We start from the raw sequence: 19,265 nt of genomic DNA, 5'->3' as shown, positions 1-19,265 counted from the left end.
TAGATCGAGATCCATGTCAAACACCAAGCACTTAGCTGTTATTATTTTATTACTCAGTTAATATTAGTCCTGTCCCCTCCCTTCAGTTTCACTGTTATGAGACCCAGTCATACTCAGAATTTTGTAATATAACGCTTTTTTTTAATGCGTATGACTGCTTTGAGTCCTGGTTCAGCAGAGACTCTAGCTGCTAAAGAACCAGCTCAAATTTAGTCCACATTAGGTATGGCCCAGAATGTGTGCATCTGTCTGCCCAGCTGCTCATTTGAGCTTTTCCAGGGGTCTGAGGCCCCTTGTCAGAGAAGCAAAGCATCAGTGAGAACATAGGCATGCACATGTAGGAATGACCTAGCATTCCTCTGGAGCGCTTTGCATCTGGGTCTGGATAGGCAGAAGGGTTAAAATCTGGAGAAACTTTTGTCATAAATTTTGTCTTCAGCAGGACTTCCCAGGGAACATCTGACTTGATCAGAGAGGAATTGCTGATTGGCCTCAGAGTCAGCTGAAGGAGACAGGAGCTGCAGTGGAAGCTGCTGGATTTACTGTTATTAGCAAGGCAAATGGAAAGCCAGCAGGGCAGCCCAGCGCCAAGATAACAGATCTAACAAAAGGGAAAACTCCCAGAAAGGAAAATGGCTGGCAGCCACGACTCCTCTACCTCCTCTACTGCCACTGCATTTGCCTTTTTGTTTTGTGTGTTTTAGCACAAGGAGAAGCATATTTTAACATCTTATAAGTCACAATTGGCTTTGAGGATGTGTAATTCAGCTTCTTACCTGTTTGATGGCTTCAGAGTTGACATGGTAAAGTGTGCAAAATTGTATTAATATAGTAATAAATAGTTGCCATTTATTGAGCACTTACTATGTGCCAGGCTAAGTGCTTTACATACATTATTATCTCATTTAATCTATAAAACAACTTCATGAGTTAGTAATTATCATTATCGCCAATTTAGAGATAAAGAAACAGTGCCTAGAGCACTTGAGTAATTTCCCAAGGTCTTTTTTCTTTAAGATTTATTTTTTTTATCAAGGTAACGTTGGTTTATAACATTATATAAGTTTGTGTACAACATTATATTTCTACTTCCGTATACACTACAGCAAGCTCCCCACCAGAAATTTAGTTTCCATTCATCACCATACAGTTGACCCTCTTTACCTGCTTCACCCTCCGCACCCCCCTTCCCCTCTGGTAACTCCTATTCTGTTCTCTGTATCTATGTGTTTTTGTTTGGTTTGTTCATTTATTTTATTATTCTGTTTGTTTGTTTTTAAATTCCATGTATGAGTGAAATCGTACGGTATTTGTCTTTCTCCGTCTGACTTATTTCACTTAGCATGATACCCTCAAGGTCCATCCATGTTGTTGCAAAAGGCAAGGTTTCATCTTTTTTATGGCTGAGTAGTATTCCATTGGGTATTTATGTATCCCAAGATCTTAAAGCTTGGTGGAGCTGGGATTTGAACCCCACCATTAAGGTCCTACCAATCCAGTGGCAGGTATTGAGGCAAGAGCCCACTTGGGTATTATGGAGCCAGACAGGGTACTAGCAATAAGAAAAATGCTTAACTAAGGCTTGTGTCCTGACTTGAAGCACAGCCCTAGTTGGTACAGTGATGGTTAGAAGGAAGGTGGACAGGCAGAGAGGAGCTGGGTTGGCAGGTGGAACCGATCTCTGAAGGGTCTGACTCCCCAAAACAGGGAGCAGGGCAGATGGGCCGTCCATACCCAAGGACCGCAAAGACTGAGGGGGAAGTGCAGGCAGCAAGGACCAGAGAAGGAGACGACGCTCTCAGCGTCCAGGAACAGCAGTACAGAGCCGTGTCCTGAGAGGTCAAGTCACCGAGGCAACAAGTGAGCAAAATTCCTGTTGTCAAAATTGCCTCTAGGAAAAAAAATTCTTAAAAATGCCTGTCAGAGGCCAACGTGCTGTGATTTTTCTCATTAAATCCAATACAGCTAGCTTTTTTCACTAGCATTAGAACAGATGAAAACTAAAAGTACATATATATAAATACTAAAATCAAACTTGGCACAGAAAGATGCTCACACTGTAAGAGGAACTGGAAAACTGAGACACCACCATCCACCTGGTTAATTCAGTTAGTCATTCATCACACATTTACCAAGTCTCGTAGTTGCAAAGATGAATAAGACTGTTGCCTCACACTCACTCTCCTGGGCCTCACTGAGTCACGGCAAGTGGAATTCTCCAAACTATTTCAGGTGTTGTCTTGGTCATGTCTCCACCTCTTTTCCCCCTTATTTTTATCAAGCACATGTGGTTGAATTCAGATAAATTACATGTGTAATTTATGAACAAGGAAATCCAGGCAGGTGGGAGGCATCTGGGCGAGCAGGATTTTCAGAGAGGCACACTGAGAACCTAGCAGGACACCAGGCCTGGGGGCAGGGTCCTGGGCAGTACTGGGCCAGGATCAAGGGCATTTACCTGAATGAGACAGGAAGGCCAAGGCTAGAGTAAAAGAAAGGAAGCCTTGACTTTGGTTGGCGTGGAATTGCAGAAATCCTCTTGCCCTGGAGCAGAGCCCACAGGTGAGAGGAATGTTAAGTGGTACAACTTTTTGCCCATTGTGGAGGCCAGATTAGACTTGGGGAATAACCGTAGAGGAGGGATGTGGATTTGACAGACTGGAGGAGCAGGCGGTGTGGGCACAGGGAACGCACAGCGGTGACGTGGAGGTGGGAGACCACGGAGTGTGTGCACCAAATAGTGAGGAGACCAGTTTGGCTGCATCACAGAGGACATAGAGGAACCGGAAAGTAAGATGGATAGACTGTTTGGAGAGCAGGGTGAGGAGTTGGCCATGGGGAGCTTGTGAAAGGATTGGAAGCCCGGAAGTGATAACCTTCAGAGTTTGACTCCAGAGAGCACCCTCTGACAATAGGGTGGGGAATGGATGGCTGGAGGCCAGGAGGCAGGGTGGGAGACGTCACTGTGTGCTGGGTGATAAGCATGCCAGGGAGGCTTGGTGAGTGGGTAGTGTCTGCAGAACTTGGGGGCTGACCTAATGTCAGCAACAAGGAGGAAGGCTGGATAAGAAGTACTCCAAACTTGGGAGGCCTTGTTCACTGTGCAGAATCCTCAAAGGCCAGCGTCAGTGTTACTCATCTTTGCATCTGTAGCATCTAGCTCAGGGTGTGGCGCGTGGTAGGAGTTTGGTAGATGTTTGATGAACAACTGAGTTAATTCATTAGGACACTCGTGGTGTCATCACTGGAAACCCAGGTACAAGGAAAAGGTTTGAGAAGGGAAGGTTAACAAGTTTATAGTTGATTGTCCTATAAAATTAGAAGCAAAAAAGTGCTTGGAGTTCTTCCCCTTCCCACAGGCAGGCTCGAGCCGTTCGCTGTCAGTGGTGCTTCCTCGGGGCGTTGGTGGAGGCCTGCTGTCCCGCCCAGGGCTAGAACCCCCTTCCGCCAGGGCAGCTGGCACCAGCTTTGTTTACGGAATGCTGTCACTCCTGGGGCCTCCCTGCATCTGCTCAGCAGCCTGTCAAGTGCATACAACGATCATCCTCATCTTACAGAGGAGGAGACTGAGGTTCAGAGAGGCTATTATTTACCCAAGCCAGCCTCTGGCGTACGCAGATTTGAAGGGAAGCCTTCAGATTCCACTGTATCATAACAACGTCTGACGACTGAAAACAGTTGGCCTTAAGCTTGCTCTCCATTGACTCAGGTTGGAGTCCCTGCTTTATATAACTCAGAAAGGGCTGTGGATGAATGAAGTCTCCTTTTTGTTCGTTCCATTTGTTTTCGTTCTTAGGTGCTTGTGACTAAATTCACTAATTTCGCTGCTGTCAAGGCTGTGTTAAGGAAAATGGGTTTGAACTGCTGTGGTTTTTGAGTACTGGACTGGATGTCAGAAACCTTTGCCATCACGGGAAATCCTGTCACTCTGGATTTACTGTCTGTTCCCCACAGCTGAATTCCTCAGCAGTGTGATTTAGCACCCTGGCTCCCCATCAACCAGTTGTGGCATTTATTTGAATGCATTACCCCACTGGTTTCCATAAACTATTTTACAATTGTTTAAAATAAATGACTGTTTATTTCCACAAAAACCATCTGTATTTCTTTACTGAGCAACAGATAAGTGTATGTAAAATTTGGTAATGTCACAGTGACTCAAGTTAAGAGAAACAGATTGGATTGAAAAATTGGATGCTAAGGGACAGTGTTAAAGATTTCCATTCTAACAAGTGATATCTGGATTTGAAGGAAGAAAAAAATATTTCTTTTTTACAAGTAATATCTGGACTCCTTTCTCCAAAGGGAAGTGCACCCACACCAGCTAGATGGTGACAGGTTATGGACTGTTGCACTCCTCAGGGTGGTGGAGTGTCTGGCCCTTCCAGCACCCTCCCCACCTGAGCTGGTATAAGAGAGTCTCCCTTCCAGTGGCTTCCAGCCTTTTCCAAGTTCTGAAGTTTTAGGTTGCCCAGGCTTTACCTCTTCTCATTCTGATGTTAGTGTGTTCCATTTAGGCTTCTGTGTCGTAGCTCAGATCACTCTGGTAGGAAGCATGTTAGGACAGGTTGCTGTGGCTGGAGAAGGCGGGCCTGGGTGAGCGAATGGCCTGATTGGGAGGCGGGACTGGCCCATGTCAGTGGGGGTCTTCCATTCTCCAGCCAGTGTCCAAAGCTTGATCCACACTAGCTCCACCCATCCCCAGGAAACCCAGTCAGATTTGGGGCACAATTGGGAGTCTCCAGACAGAGGGGACATTTGGAGTCAGACGGAGGTAGAGCTTAGGAGCAAGAGATGATCAGGAGGGTAGGCACGCAGGCTGGACTTCAGGCTAGTCACCAAATATTCACTAACAGCCCTTGTACCGTGGCCATCCTAGGAATGCAGGGATATGAAAATGTGCTCCCACCCTCAACTTGCATGCAGCAAGTACAAGAAACAGGCCCACGCAGGGCTCTTTTTAGTATGAGTGGCACAGAGAAGTCCCGAGGCAGTGGCACCTGAGCAGAGTTTTGACTCCTCAAGGAGAGAATGAGTGCTAGAAAACTGAAGTAGAGGGAAGATTATTCTAGACAGAGGGTTGAAATGACATAGTTTTGGAGGATATTTCTGGATTATTATGTCATTAGGTGGGAGGTGGAGAAGAGGGAGATGAGACCAATGTGGCAGACCTCTAGAGGTTCCAGCTCCCTTCTGGAGAACTAGACGCACCCCCGCCCCCTCCCCTCCCCCTCCCCCTCCCCCTCTCCCGCTCCCTCTCCTGCTTCGAAAGCAGAGACAGCAACCTAGACACATGACTTATTGGATCTTTGGAACAACTCTAAGAGGTAGGTTCTGTTATTATCCCTCTTTTACAGATGTGAAAGTAAGGCACAGAAAGGTTAAGTAAATTGCCCAGGGTCACACAACCAGTAAGTGGTAGAGCTGAGAATTCAAACCCAAGCAGTCTGGCTTATAACCTTTACACCATACCTTCCCAAATGTGGTGGGGTCGGCAGAGGTTGCAGAGGACTCCCTAGACACACATACACACAAACACACACACAATATTGAGCCTAGGGCAGGAATCATATCAGACCTTCTCCCAACCCCTGGGCTGCAGGGATGGACTGCTGACACACCACCTCTTGTCTCAAAGCCTGAATGGAGGAAGGCATCAGGACTGCTGTAGACGGAGGTTGAGGAGGCCAGACAGAGACTCTATGGGATCACTCTTTGTTTTCCACAGTACCATCCAGAATCCATGAGGAGGACGGGGCAGGCATAGCTGTCCAGACTGGGTGGGCAATCTGACCCTTGGTCTGTGGTCATTGGCTCTCTCTGTGAATGGCCTCTGGGCGCCAGCAGCCCAGCCTCAGATGCTCCAGTCATCTTCACCTTTGCTGCCCAGCTCCTTTGAGCAGCTCTGGAAACCTCTGTGGTCCACTCCGTGGCTTGACTTAGGACCACGGGAACTCCTAAACAGGCTCTCTGCCGTTTTAGTCCCTGGCTCCCCAGCTGTTCAGGTGTCTCCCCAGCAGCCGCTGAGCCCCCATGATCTGGGAGGAGGCTCCAGGGGCCACAGTCCCTAGTCTGATCCTGCTGGAATCATCTCTAAGATTGTTCAGCCTCGTTTTTTAAAATTGGATTTTTAATGACAGTAGTAATGCTAATATATGCCCACTGTCAAAAAGCCAAACAAGATAGAAGTCTAAAAAGTAAAAGCCTTCACCTTTGCTACTGCTGCATCCTGCACCCAAGGTAATTCTAAGGTAACAGAATAACCGTGAGAACAGTTTGGTTCATATCCTTCCAGATTGTGTTTGTGTGTGTGTGTGTTTTCAACAAATGTACGTGCACACACAGATATAAATGCACATATGTAGCTGGGGTATTACTTTATTAAAATGGAATATATACTATACATTCCATATCTTTTTAAATTTAATAATGTATCATAGAAATCTTCCCATGTCTTATTAACTTAGCTTAATTTTTTTAACAGCTCCATAGCATCCCAGTGTACAGATACACCGTATTTATTTGATAGTTTCCTACTGGAGGGTATTTAGATCATGTGCACTTTTTAATATTGAAACAGTGCTGCAGTGAACATCTTTGAACATACATCATTGTGTGCTTGGAGTAACGTTTCTTAGGCTAGAGTCCTTCGTTGGTCAAGGTTGTTCAATTTTAAATGCCACCTTGTTGAAATCATTCTATTTAACAGAGATTATTAAGCACGTACAAAGAACCTGTTGCCGTGCTGGAGCTCTGGGAGTAGAGTTAGGTTTTTTAAAAAGCCCCTCCACCCCCATCTTCAAAGAGTGCCCTGATTGGGAGGCGGGGGGAGAACAACGAAAAATAGACAGCAATGCTTCTAATCCAGCCTGCTCCGGGCACCGAGAGGAACGCGGCCCGAAGGAGGTTGGGATGAAAGAGCTCTTAATTCTGACAGGGAGTCAGGCAGGGCTGCAGAGAGGGGGGAGATGCCGAAAGGTGTGCCTCCCGACTCCTCCCAGGAGCCCTTCTGCAAGGCTGGATGTTCAAGAAGAAGTTTGTTCTAAAGAATTATGATGCTCCTGCATTTTCTCCTGCACAAAGAAGGAAATCTCAGCTGTACGCCCTTTCCTTTCCTCCTCTTGGCACTTTCTGATGGATGATTGGAAATGACGGCAATACATAAACTGTTTTTCTTTTTATTTTATGACCTGGTGATAGCAGTAACATATTTCCAGTAAATGTTTTCCATCGCAATAAAAAAGTTGTAACAAGACTAGAAATGGGTATAGTTAAACCCTAAAGAAATCACACTTTCAGAACTGTGGATTGAGGCAGTAACTCTGTAGATCATTTAACTTAGAAAAAGGCCCCCTCTCCCCCCGACAAAATCAGGGCAAGCGGATGGCGTTCACTTGAAGTGCTCGGCAGATAGGTGCCCGCCATGGGGTCTGAGGGGCTCTCAGTTTCAACCCCCTCATGTGACCAGCTACCCACCCTCTCTTCCTCCTAGTTTCCCACCCAACGTCTTCACTCCTTTCTGAACTGATAAATGATCTCAACCTTACAATTGTTTTTTTTAACCCAAAGATCAAGAAGATTATAGAATGCTCTTTCTGGAACACAGCATAGCGGTGTGGTTAAGAGCACAGGCAGTGGAATCACTCACACACCTGGATTCTTCTCCTGGCCTCACTGTGGACACGTGACTTAGCCACAGTGTTTTTTCCTCCACTGTAAAATGGGGATTAGATTAGGGCCTACCTCATTGTTCTATGATTCGGAAAGCTAATGCATGTAAAGGATGTTGTTACGGGCCAAGGAAGTCCTCAATGTCAGTCACTGTTGTTATTTTCTAAAAGGGCAAATTGATGATTTTGTTAAAATTTGCATAGTCGCATACAGCTGGCATTTATTGACTACTTATTATGTTCTAGGCATTGTGTTCTGCATAATCTTTGCAATTACTCCATGAAGGTTTAGATCAACTAACTTGCCCAGTGTCACAGAGCTTTTGTAAAAGAGCCAAGATTTTAACCCAGGTCTTTCTAACTCCAAAACCCACACTTTAACCACCACATGTCCACCTTCTAGGATTAGATACTCACAGCAGGAACAGAGGTGGTTGCACTTTTTGTCTGTTTTTGTTTTGAGCAGTGAGTTTCAGTTTTATTTGGGGACCTTACTCCCTCCCCTGGGAGACAGCCTCTCAGATAGTTCTGAGGAACTGCTCTGAAGAGGTACTGGAGGAGCCAGGATATATAGGAATTTTTTGGCTGGGAAATACAAGTAGTCGTGCAGACATCTTGGTAAAAGATTACTGCTAATCACAAAACCAGATATATCAAGATGGTTACACTTTGAATAGTTCTGCCTCACACCAGGCATGTCCTCCTTTGGCTGGTAAAGATTGGAAGCTGATAATGCTGAGAGCCTGTGCTCTCAGAACTCCAGGGCCAGGCAGCAAAGAAAAGAAGCATTTCCTTTCCCTCATTGTAGGCAGAGCCTCCTGCTCCTCAGCTGATGCTTGTTTAGGCTCTGTTACTCCTAAGAGGATGAATGGCTGCCGCTTCTGTGTATCTGGTGTCCTTAAACGTGCTCTCAAAATTAGTCCTTTCCCAGCCTTTGTCTTTAATTTCTGATTCTAGCTGACACCTTCATTAATGGTCCGGTGCAAGCTTTCTGTCGACTTGAAGACTACTGTGTAAAAATGGTTTTGCTGTCCTATCAATAATGGTCATAATTTCCCCAATACTCTCATCAGCAGTGAATTGAGTCTTGCAGCAAAGAAATGGAAACCCCAGTGCAGTGGTTTTAAAGTGATTTGTCTTGCAGATGGCGTCCTATTTCAGTAAAATCAGGTCAGTGCAGCACTGCTGGGTCAGATGTAAGTCTGATACAAATTAGTTGGAGGAAATTGATCATTCCAACCTTAGGTTATTTTTAGCTTCTGTAGCTTTTTAATATCTCTTTTTCTTTGTTTACATTTGCTTTAATAAAGTTTGATCATCATTGTCTCCTCAGTTTCAACCAAGCCTTTGATAAAAGGAAAGAATGCTGTCTCCCCACCCCATAGAAGCAGCCTTCCCTTCACAGTTTTGGGGTTTGCTCCAGTTATAACATTGTTTAAACACATAAACCCACTGCTGCTGTCTTCTCTGGCCGGCCCCCTCTCTGGGGTTTGTTTATTGCACAAACTGGCCCCTTGACCAGTCTGTTCTTCATTGCTATTGAAAGTTAATGGGGGCAAAATTGCATTCCCAAACATTTGAACCTGAAGTGGCCAGGGCCGAACTTAGTTGATCTCTGGTGATCGGTTCAATTTAGTTACGATTTTTTGCCATTAGGCTGGGGCTGAATGATGGTGATTTGGTTGAGGCCAAATGTCTGAAGAAAATTGGCTCTCTGATAAGAGTGCTGTTATCAGAGGGGGCTACCTTCTCATTTACATTTAGATGAGTATTGATTATTTATTTACTCAGAGAAGTGAGATTCGTTTCCAATCTTATCTTTCTCGTCTCTGCTTGTCAGCAGAAAGAGAGATAGAGCTCCTGACATCAGGCCAAGATAACAGCACTTTGTAGTAAAGATAAAAGTTGGAATGGGCCTTTTTCTAGTCTTGACTGAAAGGATAAGTTTTAAAAATTAGAACTGATGGGTCATGCTTTCAAAACCTTTCCTGAAGGTTTTGCAGTTTAACTAGGCGGGAGAATTGGTTTATTGGAACAGCCTTGGTCTTTCTTCTTTTGTAATAGGAATGGTATTTAATTTGATTATATTTGGCTGTTGCACTGAGAGCAAATTATGTATTGGCTTAGAGGAGGATAAAGTGTGACCTTATTGTCACGTCAGCTTGTTCTTTTTTTATTATTTAAATTCCAAATTATCCAATCCAAGCCTGGGCGGGAGTATAAGCTACAGTGATTATCACTTGAATATGATTCGGTGCTTGTATTAAGATCAAACAGAAAATGATTACAGTCACCCCTAGAGGAAGAGTTATCAGCGATGGAGCTGATACTAGATGCGAACATTTTAGGGTAGCTGATGTTAGGGCTGAGCTCTGATATTGACAGCGTCAGCTTGTCGGTGATGGCTTTGGCTCAGTGAGGGACTTGGGACTCAGTCGGCCCCTGCCATAGAGCAGACAAGGCTTGGTGGCCTGCCAAGTGGGCCTCCCTGCCACCAGTCTCCTCGAGCCTGTTGTTGGCAGTGCCGCCAGGAGAAGTGTACCAAAATATAAAGCTGTGTCACTCCCCTGCTCTGTGAGCATCTGTTGCTTATAAGAGAGAATCTAGACTTTGACCAACAGTCTGGACCAAGCATCCCAGCGCCAGCTTCCCCTTGAAACCCCACAGAGCCTATGCCCTTTCCACGCGGAGTTTCCCTTGGTCCACGTGGGCTCTTCAGTACCTCCTTGCCTTTGCACATTCTGTTCCCTCTATAGGAATGCACTACTTCCCCTGCCCTCTCCCGGCTCCCGGTCCTGCTTCAAGACTCAGTTTAGAGGTCTCCCCCTCAGAGAAGAAGTTCATTGTCCCCTCTTCTGTATTCCCACAGCGCCTTGTCCTTGCCTTGGGAAGAGCACTGACTGGGGCCCTTTGACAATTTCATCTGCTCGTGTGTGTCTTGCCACCTCCCCCAGCCTGCTTGAGGTCAGGAATCATTGATTATTCATCTCTGTGTCTGGGACCTTGTTGATGCTCCTGAAATGTTTGTTAGATGAATGTATGGATGGCATCGTAACACCACAAATCTTGTGACATCTGTGCTGCCGTGGTTTGTTCAGTGGGTTCTGACATTAACTCACCATTTTTAGACTGTATTCGTAGGACCAGAGAGACTAAGGAACTTTAGGAATCCTGGCTGCTGAACAAGTCTCCGATCTTAAATGCTGCTTGTAACTTAAAAGCAAGCTTGTTTAAATAGATCTGCACGCCCTCCTACCCCACACTCCTACCTTGGACACACGTGAGAAAGGGTACAGACATCTGCTCTGGTGCCAGCGCTCCCTGCCACTGTGTGTCTTCCCTTAACGGGGCTGTTAGCCTCTGGTGACTCTGAGGTTGGGCATTCGCCTGAGCCTCACCACAGCGGTTCCTGCTCCAGCCTGCCCTCACAGTAGCAGCAGCCGTCACTGAGCTCATCTAATCCTCACAGCAGCCTTCTCAAGGAAGTTGTGTTATTCTCATTTTACAGATGAGAAAATACGCAGAGATTAAGTAACTTCCCCAGAATGCGTAGTGAGAGGGTGCAGACAGAGGAGTTTTCTTCTCAAAACCCAGCTTTTCCTCTTACTTGCTCATGCTTAACTTTTTCTGGCTACAAGCAGCTCTTTCAGATTAAAGCAGCTCTTTAAGCTGGCGAATGGAAAACAGCTGACGTGAAGGTATATTCATGAAAGTGTTCAGCCTTTCCCTTTATCATTTTCCAGATAGGTGTCCTCCAACTTGTTCCCATGCTCAGCAATAATAATGATAGTTTAATTCGTTTATATCCCACTTCAATCCGAAAAGCAGTTGGAATACACTAATGGGATAAAAAATGCATGAATTGAAAAACTACTTGAAAGAAAATGGAAATAAAGGTCCAGAGGACTAACTGACACAGAAATGCGTGTCCAGTCATCACACATTTAGTGCTGAGCTTCCTCATGGGCAAAGGAGAAAGGAAAACAGTATCAGTTACAAGATTTATGTTAAACAGTCTAAAGGTACAGAAAAAGCTAGTTGCTCCGAGGAAGTACAGCCTTTCCAGATAGGGAGGTCTGAAGGAGGTTTCTCCCATGGGCCTTTAGAAATAAGATGCAGAGTGATAGGGGCGTATGGCTTCTCTCTCTTCAGGCTTTTGCCCTTCCTTCCCGTTAGATTTCAACTCTCAGCTGGCTCTCAGCTGTTAAGGAATGGCATGCCGAATGAAACATAAAAGTGTTTCAGTCAAGGATTAAAGAAAAGAGATCGAGGAAGCTGAACTGAGCATGTATCCACCATCCAACAGATACTACAGATTTTCTTTGAAACTTATGTGTTAAGATGTTTGCCTCGGGTTTACAAAATCCCATAAAAATCCTGCCTGGGTATTATAACTTGGAACCCTCCCAAAGTGCCCAGAGCAGTATTTTGTTCCTAGACCATTCGGTGACGTGGTTTTACTGGAATAAATACATCATCGGAATGCCCAAGCAGGTTTTCTCGTCGCTGCAGAGTAACTGCTTCCCAGAATCTTCCTTTTGTGTTCTCCTCTGCTGTGAAGGAGAGGGTGTGTAGCTCCGTGTGCAGCTGTGACATTTTAAAAACTCTTTCCAAAGGGAGGATGTTGCCTTGAGAACTGTCCTATTTGGTGTGAAAGAGCCTCTTATATTTTTATATAATCATTTCTTTGGCAAAAGTATGTTAATAGAAACTGACCTCACAGCTTGTCTCTATAAAATGGCTTTTGGCTGCTGCTTTTTCTCTCCTCCTGTGTCAGCTGCCTGAAAATTAAATTAGCATTTGCTAGAAACTGTTGTCTGATATGTAGTAGGTCTGGGCTGTCATAGTCTTGATTATCGTCAACAGACGTATATTAAGAACTTATGGGTGAGCCACTGCGGTATGTAATATGTAGACTGTAGGCCTGGGCAGTCCTAGGTATGAATCCTAGCTCCACCACTTCCTGTGAGACATTGAGCAAGTTATTTAGCCCTGTTAGTCATGGTTTCTTCCTCTGTAAAATGGGATTCATGCTCTTTACATCCTAAGATGACGAAGAGTAAATGAGACGATCTTTATAAAAGGCCTAACGTAGTACCTGGCACATAGTAGGCCCAGTTCTGTTCTGTTATGATCTCTTATAAAAGTCTGATGATATGGCTGATGATGATGATGATGGCGGCTGACACTTAAATAACCCTATTAATGTTCTGATTGCTTTACAACTATTAACTTATTGAATCCTCAGACAGGCCTATAAACTAGGTGCTATTATTAGCCCCATTTTATAGATGAAACAGAGAGGTTAAGTAAGTTAGCCCAAAGTCATACAGCTAAGTTTCTCAGCCAGGACTAGACTGAGGCAATTTGGCCCCAAGTGCATGCCCTTAATCATCAGGCTGTATTGCTTCTAATATATACCCTGCCTCTCATTACACAGTGTGACCTAAAGTTATCAATCTGGGCTTTTCAGGGGAAAACGTGCAAAATAGTCTTTCTCTGTGAAATATCTTATCCAGTGTTTGGGCAAGAATTAGGAGAGAAATTGAGATTTGCAATAGGCAGTTTTCTGTTTGGGTCTAGATCTCGAGTCTCATCTACAGCTTAACTACCCTGCCTTCCCCAAAGTTAAGACCCATCCGTCCTTTGCTAAGTTCAGAAGTGGGTTTCCAAGTTGTTCCTTAGCTTTTATAGAAGACCATGGAGTACCGAGAGTGGACGATGATGCTCAACATGTTAGTTACTTAAAAAACTGGGCATACCTAGGAATATTCTGCAAGACGGGGAGAGAGTCTTCCTGGATGGATGGAAAGATAAGGGAATCCTGTCTTCATAAGGAACCAGGATACAGCCATAGCATGGGATATTTAGCATGTGTGGATTTCATTAAAATAAATTATTTCAGATCATTTATCATAGAAATGAATGTATAGAAACCACAAGTTAAGTAATTGAGAACCCAAATGAATCCATGAATCTACAAAAAATATATATACTTATGGTACAAACTATGGCTTTTTATAATTAGTCTGTAATTTACAGTTTGTAAAAGGAAGAAACCTTCAAAATACATAGGCTTTAGGGCCAAAGACCCTTGGGTTTCATTTCCCCCGCCTGCTTCCTACCTGTGTGATCTTAGGCTAGTTACTTCACCCTGCCAACCTTCAGGGTCCCAATCTGTCAAATGAGGATAATAATATCTGCCTTTAAGAGTTGCTGTGAGGATTCAGTAAGGTAACATATGCAGCATGCTTGCATATAATGGTCATGCAGTAATTGAGAGTCATCATAATATAATGACTATAATGAAGCCCAATAATACTAGGCTTCAAGGAGAAAGTCCTAAAGTTACTTTTGGGAAACAAACTATTTTAGTAGAAATATCTACATTGACATATACACACTGCCATATATAAAATAGATAATCAACAAGGATCTACTGTATAGCACAGGGAACTCTACTCAGTACTCTGTAATAACCTATATGGGAAAAGAATCTGAAAAAGAATAGACACATGTATATGTGTAACTGAATCACTTTGCTGTACACCTGAAACTAACACAACATGTAAATCAACTATACTCAACATAAAAGAAAATTAAAATAAGTAAATAAATAATATTATAGTCCCCCCCCCCAAAAAAAAGAAATATCTACAAAACCCAAGAAATAAGAAAGTGAATATGGAATGGTGGCATTTGTGGCTTAGAGAGTGATGCGGGGACTTGTGTTTAGGGATAAGGGGCCCTTCCTAGTACTCCCTGCCTCCTCTGGTTTCCCTCGTCCACGTCTCACAGACAGCTACAGAGACCAAAAGGAAAAAGTGTACAAAGGAGACCAGCCTGAAATACACCTTGATGTGGCCAGGCCTTGGCTCCTTGAATCAGGAAAGGGATGGCTTGCTTACCATCCAGTTGTCAGGTAGGCGAACAGCTCTAGATGCCCAAAACCCTATATATACTGTGCCTAGAAAGGTTACAGGGTTACTTAAGATGAAAGTATTGATCTACATAAACAGATGATGTCTAGTTTTGATTAAACTATTGCAAATGAAAGACCCATTGGAGATGCCACAGGGTGTGATAATTACAGTATCCTCAGAAAAATGGCATAGTAAGAAATTGGAGGACTTATAAGTATATACGATGTTTTAAAAATTATAAAAGTGAAAAAAAAGAGAGAGAGAGGGTTCCCTGGCGGTCCAGTAGTTACGACGCAGGCTTTCACTGCCGTGGACCGTGGTTTGATCCCTGGTCAGGAAACTAAGATCCCACAAGCCGCGGCACGGCTAAAGGGAAAAAAAATTATAAAAGTAGCCTTTATTTAAGTAATTATAGGAAATTTGAAAAATACAGGAAAACACTAAGGAAAAATAAAAACATTCATTATCCCACTATCCAGTGTGACTACTATTCACATTCTGGAAATAACCTTCCAGTATGTACCCACCCCCTGCCATGACTTTACATATATTTTTCATAATTACAATCATCTTACACATATTGTGTTATAATTTGCTATTTTCATAAAGTAGCATATTATAAACGTGTTCGATAAAATCCAATACTTTTGCAACATCACTTTTAATATCTCCGTGGTATTTCACAATATTTTGTTTAACCAGTTTCCCTGTTGTTAGATCTGGGTTATTCCCAAATTTTGACTATCATAAAAAAATGAATTATTGTAGGTAAACTTTGTACCCAGATTTCACTGTAAAGTCATAGGCGTGGATATCAGTGCGTATACACTATGTTGCTGGGAGATCTAGGGGTGGGACAGTTGGAGATTAACAGACCAGTGTTTTAGAAAGCAGCTCTCTGGGTTCAGGGGTGGCTCTCTTCTCTCTAATGGGCTGCCCACAGCTGTGAAAGGTGGGTGTTAGGGAGCGGGGGGTGGGCAGAGCTGCGGGGGGAGAGATCATAGGAATCTCTCACCAGCTTGTTTTCTTAAAGTTCAGCTGGGCGTGACTTTTCGGTGATTACTTCCACCAGTGAATATGAAAGCATCCAGTGATGAGCAGCAAGCATGCTTGGTAACTGACAAATGTTGGTACCGACAGGTGATGGGTAGTGGAGAATAAGAATTATCTGTATTTCCATAACTTTATTTGCTTAATATTTTCGAAATTAAAATTGAACTATGTATAATGTTGAACTACAATACCTTCTTGACCTGAATACAGTGTATTAGAGTTTATAAGAATTGTGTAGACTTCTGAGCATGTATTTCCTTAAATAGTTGTATGTGTCTTGAGCATTGTTAATTTAGTGAAGGTTTAAAACCTGTAAGTAGTGTAAAAAGGACTGAATGTATGTAAGAACTCTGATAATTGGCAGAAATGCTAATGAAATACCAATTAGAGGAAAGATCAAATATACCATGAAACTGAACTGAAACTCTACAATGCTGCAGATGAACTAAGAACGTGGGGGAGGAGAATGACTTGAGATGAGTGAAATGCCTCAGACTGATGAAAGAGAACTGTTGGATGTAAATAATCAACAAGTTGAGGACAGCTGAGGAACACATCTAAAAATACGTGTTCCACCTGGGAGCCCTGCAAGGCCTCTGATGCTTCCTCAGATCTCTCACACCTCTGCTGTCTGACCAAACACGCCTTTCATAGTCAAAATAATACGACAGTTTCTTACACCTCTAATCTTTCAGTAACCATTAACAACAGGAGCAGTCTTTTGAATACGATCATTGGACCCGTTAGGTGTTATCTGAGAAGAACAAGATTGTCATTTGGCTTTACAAAGAAATACATGAATAAATGTATAAAATGCCCCAGTGTCTTAAGATCTGCCAGAATCCCTTTGTGATGCAGGGTAACTGATATTCCTGGTTTTCAGTATTATTGAACCTCTGCCTCTTGTGTTTTCATAAATATTTCAACAAAAACACGAATCAGCAGCCACTTGTCCTTCTGTCACCATAACCCCAAAAACTGGAATTTATTTTTTAACCCCATCTACGTTTAAAATTTTTTTTTTACATTTTTGGACTGTCATTATATTCGAGTTCTAAACATACCTTATTCTTGCTTATAATTAATCATTCATTATCATATAATAATTATTAATAAATAATTTTGTAGTACTGCCTCCTGTGAGGCAGGTACATTACTACGTAAGCATTTTTCCTGTAGCATCTCTAATCTTCACAATAATCCTTCAGGGTGTAAGTATTCCCACATTACATATTAGGAAACAGAGATTCAGAGAGGGTAGGGTACCTGCTCATAACTGGGAAACCATCGTAGCCACATTGTGATTCCAAGTCAGTCTGACTCAAAAGCTTTCTATCTCTCGTCCTGTTTTGGGGAGAACTGAGCAAAAATAGACCTGATAATAGAACAGACAAATGTGTGAAGCCGTGTGGAAAAAAAAATCAAACTCTTCCCTCTTGGATCGCGAGACCCCAAACAGACTTCAGTGTTTTCCTAATGCTTTATCAGCTTTTCACTGGGGTGTGGTGTTTTTCCAATGTTAAATTCACTGTTTCAGACTGCCTCCCCTCCTCCTGCCCCTTTGATCTTCCAGGCCCTCAGTACCGCCTGGAGAAGCAGAGCGAGCCCAATGTCGCTGTGGACCTGGAGAGCACTTTGGAAAGCCAGAGCGCCTGGGAGTTCTGTCTGGTCCGCGAGAACAGTACGTTGGCCTCCTCGCTCCGTGCCTGCTTTGTCCGTTGCAACATGCTTAAAAGTCCTGTGTTTGGGAATACTCACTGGTCTGGCCTCCCTAGGCTGATTTGAGGTGACTTTGTTTTCCAAGGCAGACCTCAGCCTTCATGCCAGAATTGTATCCCAGAGTGAAATGATTGATTTCATGCTTTTTGGGAAACAGTCTGCATCCTGTTCAGCCCTCTGTGATTAATATTTATCCATTAAACTGTATCATCCTAAGTTAGGAACAGTCCTGGAAACAGTTTAGAAATATGAGGCCTTTTCTGTGGCAAAGGCTATATTGTATATAAAGCAACTGGCCCTGTCAGTATCACTGTTCAGTCATCAGGTTTTAGAAAATTCTGGCCATTTTCATACTCTGGGCCGGAGGCAATGTAGTGGTTCCTAGTGCTATGTAGAAAGCTTCTTTAAAAGTTCAGTTAATTTCTTTCATTCACTCTTTAGAGTTTCAGACTTATGAATGTTAGCCATTCCTCTCCTCTACACTCGCATTGACTTAAGGGGCGAGTGACACGTGAAAACTGTGATCACTACAGCCAACTCTCCATCATTCCTGCTTCCAGGCTTTTACGCAGGCAGTTTCTTCTGTGTGGAACACTTTCCCCTACTCTGGTTAACTTTTTTATCCTTCTTCTCAGTTTAAATGTCACCTCGATAGAGGCCACCTGTGATCTCCCTGTCCCCTCATTGCCTAAACCTGACCCGTTCCTCATTTGGGTCCCCTGTTATATTCCATCATAGAGCATACTACTTTTTTTTCATTGCATGTATTTCTGTTTATAATTATTTATTTTTCCCAATGATTGTTTGATGTCTATCTCTCGCACTAGATTGTCAAGTCTTTGAGGTTGGCAGGTTGGCATTCATTAATTCAGCAAATATTCACTCATCACCCACTACGGGCCTTGTCCTACATATAGGAACTCTGTAGTGGATTCTGTTTCAAAATGTTTCATGTTGACTCCATGTTATATGAATAAGATAAAATGTTATTTTTTAGGATCTTGGTATATATTTTGGATATATAACACACATGCAAAAAAATTTCAGATAACAAAGCATCTAAAGTGAAATCTTTTAGCCTCTCTTCTCTCCCCTAATTCCTCTCCTGGAGACAACAGTTGTTCCCAGTGATTTTGGTGTCTTTCCAGGGATCATCTAAGCATATGCAAGGATATTCTGTATATGTACATGAATATACCCACACAAAGACATATATATAAACACACGTATTTCCCTCTTATTTTTTTTTAATTAATTAATTTATTTTATTTATTTTTGGCTGCGTTGGGTCTTCTTGCTGCGTGCGTGCTTTCTGTAGTTGCGGCGAGCGGGGGCTACTCTTCGTTGCAGTGCGTGGGCTTCTCATTGCGTTGGCTTCTCTTGTTGCAGAGCATGGGCTCTAGGCACGCAGGCTTCCATAGTTGTGGCTCGCGGGCTCTAGAGTGCAGGCTCAGTAGTTGTGGCGCACGGGCTTCATTGCTCCATGGCTTGTGGGAACTTCCCAGACTAGGGCTTGAACCCTTGTCCCCTGCATCGGCAGGCGGATTCTTAACCACTGTGCCACCAGGGAAGCCCTTCCCTCCTTTTAAAAACAAAATGGTAGCAAACTGTCATCAGTGTTCTACATTTTTCTTTTATCATTGTAACAGTATGTCACATAGAGAGTACTCCATATTCTACATCAATCCATATGTTATTCCGTATATAGATTTACCTCTTTCTTTTTTAACTGCTGCATAGTATTTCACAATATACTGTGATTCCAAATTAGATGTGTTTTGGGTTTGTTTGGGTTTCTTTTTTTTTTTTTTTTTCTTTTAAGATAAGGTTCTTATACTAGGAAAGAGAAGCTATGAGGATTGGTGGATAAAGATTTGAAATCTGAGCTCTTGTTGTCACT

At 43.2% G+C, this 19,265-nt stretch overlaps 1 protein-coding gene across 3 annotated transcripts in view; it reads left to right on the top strand.

Annotated features, from left to right (window-relative positions):
* The window catches only part of MAPKAP1 (MAPK associated protein 1), a 239,942-nt gene that overhangs the window by 161,167 nt on the left and 59,510 nt on the right, over positions 1-19,265 (top strand). For 2 of the 3 annotated variants that reach the window (XM_057548443.1, XM_057548444.1), the window contains one exon: positions 17,220-17,327. The exons of the other annotated variant lie outside the window; for it this stretch is intronic. In XM_057548443.1, coding sequence (XP_057404426.1) covers positions 17,220-17,327 — 108 coding nt within the window. The remainder of the gene's footprint in view (positions 1-17,219; positions 17,328-19,265) is intronic. 3 annotated transcript variants of the gene reach the window in all.

Source organism: Balaenoptera acutorostrata, chromosome 6 (assembly GCF_949987535.1).
Source record: "Balaenoptera acutorostrata chromosome 6, mBalAcu1.1, whole genome shotgun sequence".
NCBI lineage: Eukaryota > Metazoa > Chordata > Mammalia > Artiodactyla > Balaenopteridae > Balaenoptera > Balaenoptera acutorostrata.
The sequence above is the reverse complement of the archived record's forward strand: the minus strand, read 5'-3'. Positions and strand labels throughout refer to the sequence as shown.